Source organism: Oryzias melastigma, linkage group LG16, assembly GCF_002922805.2.
Source record: "Oryzias melastigma strain HK-1 linkage group LG16, ASM292280v2, whole genome shotgun sequence".
Classification (NCBI taxonomy): Eukaryota; Metazoa; Chordata; class Actinopteri; order Beloniformes; family Adrianichthyidae; genus Oryzias; species Oryzias melastigma.
Genome location: NC_050527.1, coordinates 18,941,081 through 18,955,279, shown reverse-complemented (window position 1 = coordinate 18,955,279; position 14,199 = coordinate 18,941,081). Strand labels below are relative to the sequence as shown.

The 14,199-nt window shown below is 42.7% G+C and overlaps 1 protein-coding gene across 2 annotated transcripts in view; it reads right to left on the bottom strand.

The window, feature by feature from the left end:
- The window catches only part of LOC112151984 (adenylate cyclase type 3), a 32,878-nt gene that overhangs the window by 4,816 nt on the left and 13,863 nt on the right, over window positions 1-14,199 (bottom strand). Inside the window, exons 5-16 of one of the 2 annotated variants that reach the window (XM_024281167.2) lie at window positions 12,727-12,838; window positions 11,361-11,488; window positions 8,275-8,433; window positions 7,463-7,628; window positions 6,869-6,988; window positions 4,881-5,023; window positions 4,288-4,449; window positions 4,115-4,202; window positions 2,491-2,607; window positions 2,144-2,418; window positions 1,780-1,861; window positions 121-279 (exon numbers count right to left, since the gene is read on the bottom strand). In XM_024281167.2, the coding sequence (XP_024136935.1) occupies window positions 121-279; window positions 1,780-1,861; window positions 2,144-2,418; window positions 2,491-2,607; window positions 4,115-4,202; window positions 4,288-4,449; window positions 4,881-5,023; window positions 6,869-6,988; window positions 7,463-7,628; window positions 8,275-8,433; window positions 11,361-11,488; window positions 12,727-12,838 (1,711 nt within the window). The remainder of the gene's footprint in view (window positions 1-120; window positions 280-1,779; window positions 1,862-2,143; window positions 2,419-2,490; window positions 2,608-4,114; window positions 4,203-4,287; window positions 4,450-4,880; window positions 5,024-6,868; window positions 6,989-7,462; window positions 7,629-8,274; window positions 8,434-11,360; window positions 11,489-12,726; window positions 12,839-14,199) is intronic. The other variant, XM_024281168.2, reaches the window with a different exon arrangement.

The following is a 14,199-nucleotide window of genomic DNA, read 5'->3' as shown; positions in this document are numbered from 1 at the left end:
ACTGACGAGAGTCTGTTCTCTGAACCTCAAAGTCTTCACAGACAGACACCAGCATGTTAGTCCAGTCTTGTTCTGTCTGTAAAGACCCCACATGAACCCACACAGTGAAGAAGATCTCACCTCATCCCTCTTCTTGGAGCCCAGGAAGTGTCGAGCCACGTGCTCCGGCAGCATGTTGGTCACAAGGGCTTCGTTCCAGCGCCGCATTTCGTAAACTTTCTCCTTCTGCTCATGGACCTCGATCTTCCACAGGAAAAGAGTGCGAGCCAGCTTCTCCACCTTCAGCCAACGGCAGGGACAAATGTTCGAGTCTGCTCATGTTAGCATGTGTCCCTGCCTGAAGCTGGACTTGAGGATGTCAGTTCAGTCCTCAGATATGAGGGCAAACAGTTTGGTTGCAAAGCAAAACAAAGAAATGCAGCCCAAAGACCAGCAGGAAACTCAAAACAGAGAAATACACACATGCAGATGGAATAATGAACATCAAACATATGGTATATTTAACATATGACCACAGATGAACAACAGAGCTCTAAGCTAACTTGTGTAAAAACACATGAAAGTGTCATTTAATCTGAACAGACATGTTTGAGTTTGGCCTTTCATTAGCTGCGTTTTCACTACACATATGCGCAAAACTTTATCGAAACTCTAGAAATGTGAAAAAAATTAAAGTGGCCCTACCATGAAAAGTCTACTTTTTAAGGTTTTAAATGCATTCTACTGTTCATTCTTCTCTATAAAGAACCTCAAAGGAGCATTTTGATCCGTTCATGCATTTAAGAGTAATCCTCTAAAAACCTGCACTGTCTGCAGCAGCCCCTCCCATACCCACGAAAACGAGCAGGTCCCATCATGCTGACGTCAGGAGGAATCTGTGCTGCAAGCTCCGCCCCCAGACTACAACAAACACACACCCACTTGTAGCTCATCTTGTAAGTAAGAGAAAAGAACGGATCGTAAGACAATCTCTTTTAAGTGTAGAAAATGTTTTTTTTTGGCTGGGAGAGGTTTAGGTGTTTGTTTAAACTTCTAAAAGAAGAGCCAGCACATCAGAAGTGTTTGGATTTTATCTTCGGGAGCGCCACAGACCCGCCAGCAACTCTTTGTCTGTGACGCCACTTCACAGACGACTGTTTGATAACCTCGGCATGTATCAAAGTGGATTAAATCTCAGAACCGGCACCATTCAATCAAACCGGATGAAGAGTCCAGACTCGTAAGCATATACTGTATATGCGTATACTATAAGCGTAGAACACACAAGCTAATACTACAACTTGCCCCTTTAAATCATAATTATGCGAATAATCACAAACCAACTCATGCAATAAGTCATTAAAAAACACAGTGATGGATGAGAACTAGTACTGTTTTAAGTTTATTCGATAAAAGGGAGCATTTGGGGGACTTCACAGCAGTGTGGTGTAACTAGTCCTTATGCAGATTCACAGGAGAAACCTGTTCAGCTGTATTAAAAATAGCCATTCTTTTTGAAAGCATGACAGATCCATTCAAGTTTCTGTCCCGAAACGAGCGCTCGTCCTCCAAACCACAGCTATACAGATGAAGCGGTTTTGAGGAAATCCTGGTTGATGATTTTATGGAGACATGCAAATTTTGATGATCTGTGATGCTGTTGGACAATTTCATAGTTAATGGAAACGCAGCTAGTGATGGAGCATAGAGAGGAATTTGCAGATTCTTCAGGTAGATGAAGAACATTCCTCTAGGTTCTTCCAACAACACAACGACAGAAGTGTGTGCTGCGTCACTTACATGTCTGGAAAAATAATAGAAGCTGATCATCATGACGAAGATCATAACTGTAACGGTGACCTTGGAGGGAACCAGAGCCGACCTGCAACAGATAACATGTTGAGAGAGCTGCAGCTGCAGTTTCTGAAGAACTTTTGTGTTTTATAGACCAGAGCAGAAATCACTGGGAGAGCAGAGCGGCAGTGGTGTGAATGTGCTCACTTCGGATGTGGAAGAGGGCCGCTGTAGGGTTTGAGGTTCTGCACTTGGATGCAGCCAGAGCTAAACAACCCTCTGCATGTTTAAAACACACAATGGACTGAGGTGTACCTGCTACAGTGTGTCTCAGAGTCACGGTGGAGCTCAGGAGACATGCAGCCTTCACCTGTACTCTTTGAAGCGGACGGCGTCATAGCGGTCGAAGATGCTCCTCCAGCTGTAGATGTTCACCACGCCGGTCGTCACGGTGATCAGCAGCATCAGCGTGAGCTTGACCATGTGGCTGACCTGGACCAGCATGGTGGTGGCCATCAGAGCCAGAACCGCCACGTAGCTGTAGTATTTGGGATTGTTCCAGCAGCCTTCCAGGCTGGCCCGTCCAGAGGGGGCGGGGGCCGGTGTGGTGCTGCGAGGATCCGATTCTGGGGGTCCACAGCTCAGCTGCAAAGATGCAGATGACCAGTCATCCTCAGTGCCTGCCAGCGCTGAACGCCCTGAAGAACACCAGCTCACCATGTCGATGGTGTCCGCCATGCTGAGGATAAAGATGGCCGCCATGGCCCAGGTGTTTCGAGCCCAGCGGGTGTGGTCAATCCAGGTGGAGAAGGACACGAGCTTCTTGGGATACACCTGACACAGAGGTAGTTTGGTTTAAAACCTGTAGCACACCGTCATGACGACAAACTGTGTTCATTCACAGGATTCCTTCTCGATTATTTCACTACTTTACTGCTGTAGTTGTGTAACTATGGAAACAGCTTCAATCCACATCCACAACATGAACCTGGTTCAACGTGGTTCTTCGCTCAGTCTGCATGTCCTCAAGGCCCGGGGGCCGGATCCGGCCCTCGGGGTAATTATATCCAGATCATTTTATTTATTGTTATTAATGACCCAATGTTATCATGCGCTCATTTCTAACTTATATAATTTTGACAAAATATAGTTTTAAGGAGAGTAAAATATTGAAAGTTATTTAAGGTTTATTATTTGTTTTGCTTTTTTAATTGTCATTGAGATCTTTATCAGGCTTTGCGTTGATGAATTTGTGAATTAACCTTCAGGGCCACCATAGTTAACCCCAAAACACTAATAATGTCGCTGTGAATATTTGGCTTTTTAGCTTGCCATAAATCTTTTAGCGTTCACAGAATAACCGTGAATCAGCTGATTCTGGCGCAGTAAAAAGCAGCTTTTCTTTCTTGCTCTGCACAGATACAAAATATTAATAACATGGAATGCTCATAGACATATACTGTACAGTCAACGAGAACGCTGCAGCACGAAGCTGTAGGAGGATCGGCCCATAGACGTGGATTACACAAACACCTCATCTGCACAGCAGCACACATCAGCACGAGGCTCGTTCACTCCAATTCAGAATCTGCTGGAATTACATTCATTGCGTTAACAGTTGAAAAGTTACGGTAGACGACAGAATGTAGCCTGAACACTGGAGCCAAAGAAGCTAAAGCGTCGGTGTCGAAGGATTTGAACAGACTTCTTCATTCGCACCACCTGTCTCAAGTATCGTGCGTGCACATCGGCGTGCGTGCACATCGGCGTGCGTGCACATCGGCGTGCATAGCGTGCGTGTGCACTGACCCAAACTGAACGACTCTGATGTACATTCTAAAAAAATATAAATATTAATAATAATTCCTACTTGAGGTTGTTACACCTGCACATGCATACAGGAATGAGACTTCTGGAGTCACAGAGATCTTTTTTTTTCTCCTCACAGAACAACAAGATGCACAGATGCGACCAAGAATTTTTTAGGCGCACCATGAAAAATCCAGTCTCACTCTAGAGCCCTGAACGGTAAGCCCTATAGTGGGGTAAATATGGCGCCTCAAAGCCACCTGGTGAAGCTTGGAGTCTCATCAGTAATTGAACAAACAGTTGAAGTAAACAACTTCAATCAGTGACTCCACTACAAAGTTAACGTAGTGAGCAAATGTTTCTGGCCTTGAAACCTGGCGCCTCACAACAGTGAAGACAAACATCCCATTTGTCAATGATACATAAATCATTCAATAATACCTCAACACACCTGAGGGCACCTGGATAAACCTAAAGAGAACCATGAGAACCTTCAGAAAGAACCAAGGAGAACATGCAGGATAAAACGTACTCGGGGGAAGATGGCGGCCAGCGAGCAGATGGTCAGGATGAGCAGCAGAACCTCCCCCACTGCAAACGTGACATAGTTGGCGATCATCCTGTGACAAAACGAGCAGAAAGTAATCAGTCCAAACCTGTGATGCAGAGAGAATCTGAAGGTCAGAGACCTGCAGAAGAACTGACCATGGGTCAAGGAGAGCCTCCATGAACGTGGTGCAGAGCAGAACCACACAGGAGCAGCAGAAGGCAGCGCCGCTCTGCTTCTCCTTCTCCACAGAGTAACGGGTCTCTAGCTCTGGGTCCACAAACCTCAGCGACAGCTGGTTGGTGTTCTTCCCCTTCAGCCTGTCGACACAGAACCAGAGGATGGTTTAAGCCGGATGGCTGTTCAGCTACAAATGCAGGAAAAGCCTCAGACACAGTTTTGCTTCACAATGTCCTGTTTGTGTCCTAGTTTCATCATTACTCAGGAAGTAGTATTGAGATGTGGGTGCTGGTTGTTGAGTGGTGTAGTGGTTAGCACTCTCGCCTCACAGTGAGAAAACCTATGTTCAAATCCCAACCCCTGATCTAGACATACATGTAAGTGTCTGGCCTTGCAGCAGTCTGGAGGTCTGTTTAGGGTTTCCTCATCTTTGCTCAACAGTTGCTGGGACAGGCTCCAGCAACCCATGATCTTGAACGTTTCAGTGGATTTGGATGGATGGATCCATCCATCCCTGTAGTAAACAAACGGCCGTTTATCTGGACCTCATTGGTCAGTAAAGCTTACTCACGCCTGGACCGTCTCCCTCTCCAGCAGGGCTTCGTTCAGCAGTTTGTTGAGCTCTGCCTCGTTTTCCTGAGCGTCAATCACCCGTTCAGCCAGGTCCCGCAGTCTCAGCCTCCTCCGAGGGTTTGGGAAAGATGGATTCACCACCTTCGCTCAAAGGATGTCAAAAGTTAAAGTCCCATTAGTTGTAAAACACCTAGGTGTGTGAAATGTGATATGACCCCTCCCCTGGGGGAGTGGTGACCTGCAGACACTGCTGCACTCAGGAATCCTCCAATCCAACCCCTGAGTGTCATGCAGGGAGACACTGGGTTCTTTTCTAGAATCTTTGGTGAGACTCGACTGGATTTAAACTCACAACCTTATGAGGGGCATCATGACAGCGGAAAATTAGTTCAGACATTCTGACCATCTTTGACACATTTCTTGTTAGTTTTCTGATGATGTGTTTTTGAGATGCATAAAATCCTAAAAACTGAGCTGGAAAATATTCACACTGTGGCTGTAAACCAGAGGTGTCAAACTCAATCGCACAAAGGGCCAAAATCCAAAACACACCTTAGGTCACGGAACGAACAGGATAAACATTTATTGAACACTCTGAAACTATATTTTTAAAACTTTAAAACCATTACTTTTTAACATAATAATGAACTAGATATATAGCATTACCTGTGATAATGCTAGTGTGAATACTGTAAGCTGAATTTAGCCGCTGAAGATGCTGAAACTGATAGCCAGCTAAAATATTAGCTACATGCCAAATTAGCCTAAAAAACATAAAAAAGCCCAAATTAGGCAAAACAGCTAACATGTAGCTGAAATATTAGCTAAACTCCAAAACAGCCTAAAAATCTTAGTAAATGCCAAAACAGTCCAAAAAACTAGCAGAATGCAATTTTTAAAACTTTAAAACTGTAACTATGATATAAAAATATAACTATGAATAATAAAAAAGGCAGGAACATTATTCCAGAATAAATCAACTTAAACGTTAAATAACTTAATATTTTACTCTCCAAAAAAATGTATTTTGTCAAAATTATACTAGTAGTTACTAAAAATGTTACTAAAAATGATAACATTGGGCCATTAATAACAATAAAATAAAATGATAGTATTACCCTGAGGGCCGGATCCGGCCCCCGGGCCTTGAGTTCAACACATGTGCTTTAGACATTTGAATAAATCTCCTCCCGTCTCCTGAACAGAATGCGTTTAGGTTGCTAAATTTACATAAAACTTCATCACAATCACATTTTTCTGTGAAGGTTTGAACTTTGAGAGTTTAAACAAGAGAGAAAAGTGTAAAATGTTCATGTACATATAATCCTACTTTCTGGATTTCACCTATCAAAGGTTGTTTTTGGAACGTACCTCCACAATAAACGAGGAACCACTTTACATTTAGACATAAAATGACACTATAATTCGTTGTCTTCTCAATAGTCATCACAAAAGTCTTGTCTGAATGTTTTTTATTGTTCATCTCAAACTGTGTGAGGTTCTCCTTACCCCCACCCTGACCTGTAGCTCCTCTACAGACTCTCAATAGGATTCAAATCAAAGCCTTGTGGCTGGGCGTCTTCTAAATATTCATGTTTTATTTTCATTTTTTGTGCAAGCCTGATATGACAAAAAACATCCTGAAACATACTGATGACTGACAAACAGCAATCCTCATTGTTGAAGGTAAAATTCTACTAAATCAATGAGCTTTTGCAATCTGGTACACAAACAGCCCCCAGGCTTTTGTGCACCCCAGGCCTGTTTACTGTCGGACAGTATTTTGGGGAGCCCCCACTCGCACAAGCAGGAGAACTGATCAAGCGTGTAATCACACATGTTTCCACATGTGCTTGTCTGTCCGTGTGGCCTCTATCGATAATGCTAATGGGTCTGTGCCTGCTGGTGCACTCACAAACCATGACTGAGGTTCAAACGTCCCTCTGATGGCCTGACGGCCCCCCATCACTGATGGTTTTCCTCTACCTTGGTGTCCAGCTCCTCGGGTTCCTCCGGCGTGGTGCAGGCCGTGTTTGCACTGCCGTTGCATTCTGTGGTGTTGATGAGCTGTGGGGAGTTTCCTCCAGAAGATGTCACGGACAGCTTCTGAAATGAAACCAGCGGATCATCAGAGGCACGGGGGGGGGCAGGACAGGCTGTCATCAACTCAACAGCAACTACAGCCAAGAGAACCTGGAAAAAATATGGTGCTGGAAAATGAATAACCGGAAGTCTCCATAACTTATTTTATGTTTGTCAGAGGAGCCACCATGGAGAGATAAAAGTGACACGTGGATCTGGAGCTGCAGGTTGGAGACTCCTGATCTAGTCAATAACAATTAAAAGCTGATAGTTCTGAAAAGTTCTTAAAATATACTTTTTGTTAGTCTTTCCTAAAGTTTAGGAAATTTCCACTACGTAACCGGCTAAAGTTGCTGAACCTCTTCTTCCAGCTAGAGATTGATTCTGGTGCCATCGTGCATGTGACCAGAGACCCTGCACTACAGCAGCCACATTCTCCATCTAGCTGCAGCGTTTAAAGCAGATTCAATCACGCTGAATCTGGGAGTGCTCACTGACCACACCACTGATGCCGTTCTTTCCCACCGCCCCTTTGGGAACAACCACCAGGTAGGTGTCGATGCCTCTCTCCCTTAGGTAGTCGCAGCGCTCGCCCCCGTTCCCAGGCTCCACATCAAACTCGCCGTGAAGACACTCCATGGTGCTCTGAGAGATGTGAACTCGGCTGTTGATGCAGAGGTGAGAGTTAGAGGTCTGGATGAGGATCCCCAAACACAGACAAGGATCAGGTCGTGGCAGAAATATGGTGAAGCCCATAAAAAACAGTGTAGACCAGGGGTGTCAAACTCATTTTGGTTGAGTGGCCACATTCAACCTGTCTGATCTAGAGTGGACCGGACCAGTAACATGAAAACAACCTACGATTAACTTGTTATCTGTAGCTTTGTTTTTGTTGTTTTTTTATAAGTTGGAAAAAATGCCTCAACCAACCTTGTAGCCTAATCTTATCACATTAATTATTTCCTGATCTCGTTATGCTGGTTTGACTTCCTTTGCTCCTCTTAGTGGCAAAACTGCCTATTGTGGTCATTTCTTTAAAGAACCATAACTCGCCACAGAACGAGCCAGAAACTTCTTTTTCCTTATGCGTTTCTCTTCATGACCGGGCTGGATTAAACTGGATCCGGGCCGCAGGCCTTATGTTTGACTCCTCTGGTGTGCACCAAAACAGACAATATAAATCAGAGTACAAATACTTTTAATTAGGGTGTTTGACAAAGGTAATGGTCCCGGGGAGTTGAGCTCCTGATCTGAACCAAACTCAAGACTCAGGACTAAGATGCATGCTGTAGGGAGAAGAGGCTTCTTACCCTGGAATGCCCCCAGCCTCCATCTTGTTGGCCACTGTGACGTCTGTAGACCACACATCATACTGCCAGCGCTTTTGCCCCAGCACGCCCCCCAGCACGGTCCCACTGTGAACTCCAACCCTCATGTCCACGTCGGTCTGGGTCTTCTCTCGAACGTACCTGTGGAGGGTGGAAGCTCACCATGAACAGCAGGAAGTGCCCACACAGACGTGGGGGGGTCATGGTTCAGCTGTGACTGGGATCACTACTGTGGAAAATGTCATTCTGCACTTTGGAGGGAACATCAAAGCAGCAGCAGTGATTCCATGGAGACAAGCTGCTTAAACACTCATTTCAAGTCATTTATTCAGCCGCCTGCTGCAACAGTTCAGCTCTCCACAGCGTTGGTGAACAGACCGATGTGTTCTCATCGTTCTCTGTAGTGACTGGAGGGAAAGAGTCGGGTCCAGATCGACAGAAGCGTCCTGAGCTCGATATGACCTGCACTCAGAACTAGTCTGAACTAGTGTGAGACGTGATTTCTCATCCTAGAATGTCTCCTCGTGTTCATTTTGTCAAAGTGGAGGCATAATCAGAAGGGAGACGAAAACTCTTAACCAATACCATTGATCCCAGAGAGTCTGCGACGGCTGGGCCTACTGAAGGCAGATTGATGGAATGTCCATCCATCTTTAAAAACATTGGCATTTTCATGGGAGAAACACAGACGTGCTGCCAGCTCTAGGATGACGTCATGAAATGGACAGTACTCACAAGCAAAAGAGGGCGGAGCCTCAGGAATTGAGGCGTTTTACTTCTGGGTAGGAAAAAACTCACAAATATAAATAATGTTTCATAAATAATTTGTTTTGTAGAGTTCCAAAGGTAACATATGATTCATACACATGGATATAGTTCACCCTGAAAGGATGAAGAAAATCATGGTATGGCCCTTTAAGGAGAGATCACTAGCAAACATTTTAAACCATATTTTTAGACATTCAAGATATTTTATCAGGGTAAAGTTGTTTTAACTTCTCTTTGCTCTAAACATTTACAAGCTTTTCTCAAAATCTGCACAGTGGAGAATTGTTTGTCTCATTAAGAGTTAGAATCTAGAAATAAAGGAAATTATTATTAAAATAAGTTAAAAAATAATTTTGCTTGAATCTCTGAACAAAAGGAAAAACATAATTTCAGACTCAAAAAACTCAGAAGACATGTGAATGCTGGTCCCCAGCCCGATTAAGTACAGTGATGTCAGGACGGGTATCCGGCGTGAACCTTCGCTATGATGACCACTGATGGGAGATAATGACAGATGAACAACGCCATCAGAACACTGACAAGTCACATCAAATCTCTCAGTTTTTAACATTTTTTGATTTAAAATGTACAAGAATAAAAGCTAGTTTTAGATTTCATGATGATTTATTAAGATGGACCAAGTTGAACTAAGATTCTCATTTTGTTCTAAAATAAGTCATTTCTACTGATTACAATTGATTTTTTGTCACTATTATCAAAATAAGCTACAATCAGGTGCATAAAAACTTAAAAAATACAAACCTTTTGTTTAGAACATTGGTCTCAAACTTGCGGCCTGCGGGCCATCTGCGGCCCCCCACTTCATATGAAAGATTAATGTCAGCGCGGCCCGCAATGTTGATGTGAATGACAGTTGCTGTATGCAGAGCTGAATAAACCAATCACGGTGAGGTATATGGCTCTGGAGGCGGGACATCAGTGGGCTATACAGTACCTCACTCATTCATTCAGTCATTCCTCCTGTCAGGGGGAGGAGCCACGAAGCCGCTGGAAGTGTTTTCACACTGAAGGTGATTCGCGTGCCCCGCCCTCTTTCGCCACGTGACAAATTCACAGCCTTGTCAAAAAGCGTGTTTCTGACGCCGCATTGGGTGTGGGAGGAGTTACAAGCTCCGTCTGTGGATGTCTCTCTTAGAATGAATGGAGACACATATGGAGTTTTATTTATGTCAAAACTGCAGCAGAAATGAGACATCTCCGCGCACGCATCAAACATTCCACGTGGACAAATCAGACCCTCGCGAGCACTATTCCTCCTCCACCATCAGAAAAAATCCTCACAAGAAAGAGTAACTACTTGTGCGTGCGTGAGTGATGCCCGCGCGCGAGCAGAATCTTTGAAAGGTGTTTCCACATCAGCCGCGTGTGGTGCGTTCAAGAACACGGGCCACGCAGGCTTATTAACGCACGCTAAGCAGGTGAGATCCACACCGGAGCAGCACGGTCACGCACGCAGTAGCAGAGAGAAGATTCTTCTTCTATTGTATTTTTACTGTTCCTAAGTGCTCCTCTGCCATCTACAACAGGGAGAATCTCAGAGCAAAAGTGAAAACGGTTGAAAATCCCCCAAATGTTGCTCCATATTTTTTCTTGTCACAACTCTGTCCTTTTAAATGTCTGTCTGGATGTCTTATTAACCTGACCGGACACAAACCGTAATGATTCATTTCTCTTTGATCATGTTCAGCACTTCAGTGCTTTGAAGCAGATGCCGCACAAGCAGCTCCCAAATCAGAGTCTCTGATTGGTCACAGCTCTGAGCTGCTGCGACTGTGCGTGGAAATGTTGAACCAGGTTGAAGACTCAGCGCGCGTTCAGTGCGTGCCCGATTTGTGCGTAGAGCTCGAGACCAGACTTAAAACTTGCGTAGCAACGCGTGCTCCAGACGCAGAGGCCAGGAATTCTGGTGTGCGTGTGTTTGCATTGACTTTTCATTGAAAGTGTGCACCCAGATACATTGAGTTTGAGACCCCTGGTTTAGAACAAGCTAAGAAAAATCTTCTTATTTGGGGGTAAAACATTAAACTCGAAGTAATTCTATCAGATAGAATTTTCAGATTAGTTTTTCCCTTTTTTAATTGCTTGTATGAAACTCCTTAATTCTAGATTTTGATATCTTAAACATTTTCTTGCCAAGTGCTTCTTTCTAGAAATTGACTCCCTTAGATTAGTGTTCTATTCCTCCTTTAGGATGCCTCTTTTTGCAGCAACTACACTTTCTGTTTCATCAAAACTTTGACTTCAAAGACGTCATGCATGTCCGTCATGAGTGCACTCACGATATGGCCTCCACCATCGCCAGGCCCATCATGATGGAGCAGGCTGCGTGGTCCTCCCGGTAGTCTGGAAGCCCGCAGATGCAGTAGTAACAGTCTCCCAAGATCTTGATCCTCAGCTGGTGATATTTCTGACAGCAGAGACCAGATGTGTTCAGAGTTTCACCAACATCTCTTTACAACTATGCTGTTTCCACAGATCTGTGTAGAGAAGCAGTCCTATAAACCTGATGCAGAGAAGATGAGTCATTTCACAGCTGAAACATCAGACCTCACTCGCTCACTAGCATCTGCTGGGAAACCACATGATGAGGCTGATCCAGAAATACGGAAATGTGACTTTGTTTGAACAGACGTTAAGATGTCTGACTGCATCTGTCCATCAGTCCCTCTTCCTATTGTCCTCCTGTCTGCTTCTACTGAGGTTCTCCAAGAGTTCTCCTTCTTGGTGAATGCCTTTACGAGGAGTAACCAGATTCTGATGGTTCTGGTTGATCCTGTCAATAAGACTTTCAGCATTCTCTGGTTTCAGCTTCAATAATTCCTTGAATTTGAAGGTGTTGTACTAAAAGATTAGGTTAACCAGGAATCAAAACGGCCGAATCAGAACACCCTAAAGCACATGTGTCAAAGTCGAGGCCCGGGGGCCGGATCCGGCCCTCCGGGTAATTCTATCCGGCCCTCCAGATCATTTTAATTTATTGTTATTAATGGTCCGATGTTATTTTGCGCTTATTTTTAACTTGTATAATTTTGACAAAATATATTTTTATGGAGAGTAAAATATTGAAAGTTATTTAAGGTTTAAGTTGATTTATTCTGGAATAATATTCCTGCCTTTTTATTATTCATTATGTTAAAAAGTTACAGCTTCAAAGTTAAAAAAATTTAACTGTTAACTTTTTGGACTATTTTGGGATTTACTAAGATTTCTTAGGCTATTTCAGAGTTTAGCAAATATTTCAGCTACATGCTAGCTGTTTTGGCTAATCTAGGTTTTTTTTTTTTTTTTGTTTTTAAGGTTAATTTGGAATTTAGCTAATATTTTAGTTGGCTATCAGCTTCAGAGTTTTTAGCTATCAGTTTCAGCATCTTCAGCTGCCAAATTCAGCTTCCAGCATTCACACTAGAGTTATCACAGGTAATGCTATATATCTAGTTCATAATTATGTTAACAAGTTATGGTTTTAAAGTTTTAAAAATGTAGTTTTAGAGTGTTCAATGAATGTTCGGTCCGTGACTTAAGGTGTTTTGGATTTTAGCCCCCTGTGAGATTGAGTTTGACACCCCTGCTGTAATGCATGCCTGCATTCCCTGTTGGAGCCAAAATCTGAACCCTTCATGTCACGAGGCTGCTGCTGAAACTCACTGCAGCCAGCTTGTCAAAGCGGGCGAAGAGCTCATTCAGCAGTTTGACCAGCTCCTGGGCGCTGCAGGACGACGATAACTGGGTGAAGCCGACGATGTCTGCAAACAGGATGCTGCACAACAACAGAGACAGACAGGAAATCATCACTGAAATGCTGGTCCTGTCCCAGCACAGTCTACCCGCCACTGGACCAAAACTGTGTTCTGGATGCTGTTTTCTTTTCAAGTCGTCATCTTTACTCAAAACCCCAACAAAAGAAGCATGTATGTGATTTAGTATGAAGAAAAAGAGTCAAAATTACTGGATAAACCTTTTATCTAACACAGTAGAATCAATAAAACTGAAATGATTTTTCCGTCAGAGAAAGTTCTTTTTAGATCTCTGCATCCATTCAATTTTTTCAGTTACAATGTCTGTTTTTTCTCATTTTCAATCTGTTTTTTCGTTAACTTTAAGCTGATCCTGATTTGACCTCATAGATCACACACACATATTTATCCTCAAATTTAGCAGACAAAACTTGATGTTTTGTCAGACTGTGCCTGTAGACTCAGAAACCTCCTCAAACGGGTTTTAGGATTTCAGGTACTCTCCATATAATCAGTGTTTCATACCTGATCTGTTTGAGGATTACTGTGCAAATGAAAATGTTGCTGTTATTCATGTACAAACCAGACTGCAATAATAATGCTTGTGCTACAAACTATTTAATAAGGTTATGGCTGTCAAATTCTCTTGTTAATCGTGATTAAGTAATTATTGACATTTTAGTATGTGGTCAAATCAGGATCAGCTTAAGTAAACGAAAAAACAGAGATTGTAAATATTTAAATAAAATGGAAAACTTGAAAGCAGTTTTAAACTCAGAAAAACATTTTGAAAGCTTGAAGGAATTATTACAATTATGAAAAAATATATTTGAAGGTGTTTCTGATATGACCTCATAATTTAGCACGATATTTCTTTTAAAAAATGTGTTAATCTCATTTTTTGTCTCCTGATGGTTTCTTCCGTATTAGTGCACACCTGGAGGAACGTTTTATCCCACTTCTACCATAGTCATTTAAGAAAAATATAAACACTAAATAAATGATCAGAATTACAGTCCTGTTAAGTTTTTAAGCTTAAATTGTTTTTTTTTTTTTTTTGCAAAAGCCGACTGTTTAATACGTGCGTCACGTTGTCATGTCATTTGTTAAAGACTGAAAAAGAATTACCCCTCAGTGGTGTCAAAGTAAAGTTGGAAGTCTTTATAATAAAATAAACTTAATAAAGCCACCTTTTTTGTTCTATTTTGATCTTTTACTGTGCCACAAGGTCACAAACTTAAATAAAATACCTAAAATCAGGCTTTCAACAGCTATTAATAAAACAGATTAAAATAAACAGATTAAAAGTGATTAATTAGGTTAATTAAATACAGGTCACAATTAATTAATTGCACAAAAAATGAATTGGATGACAGCACTAAAC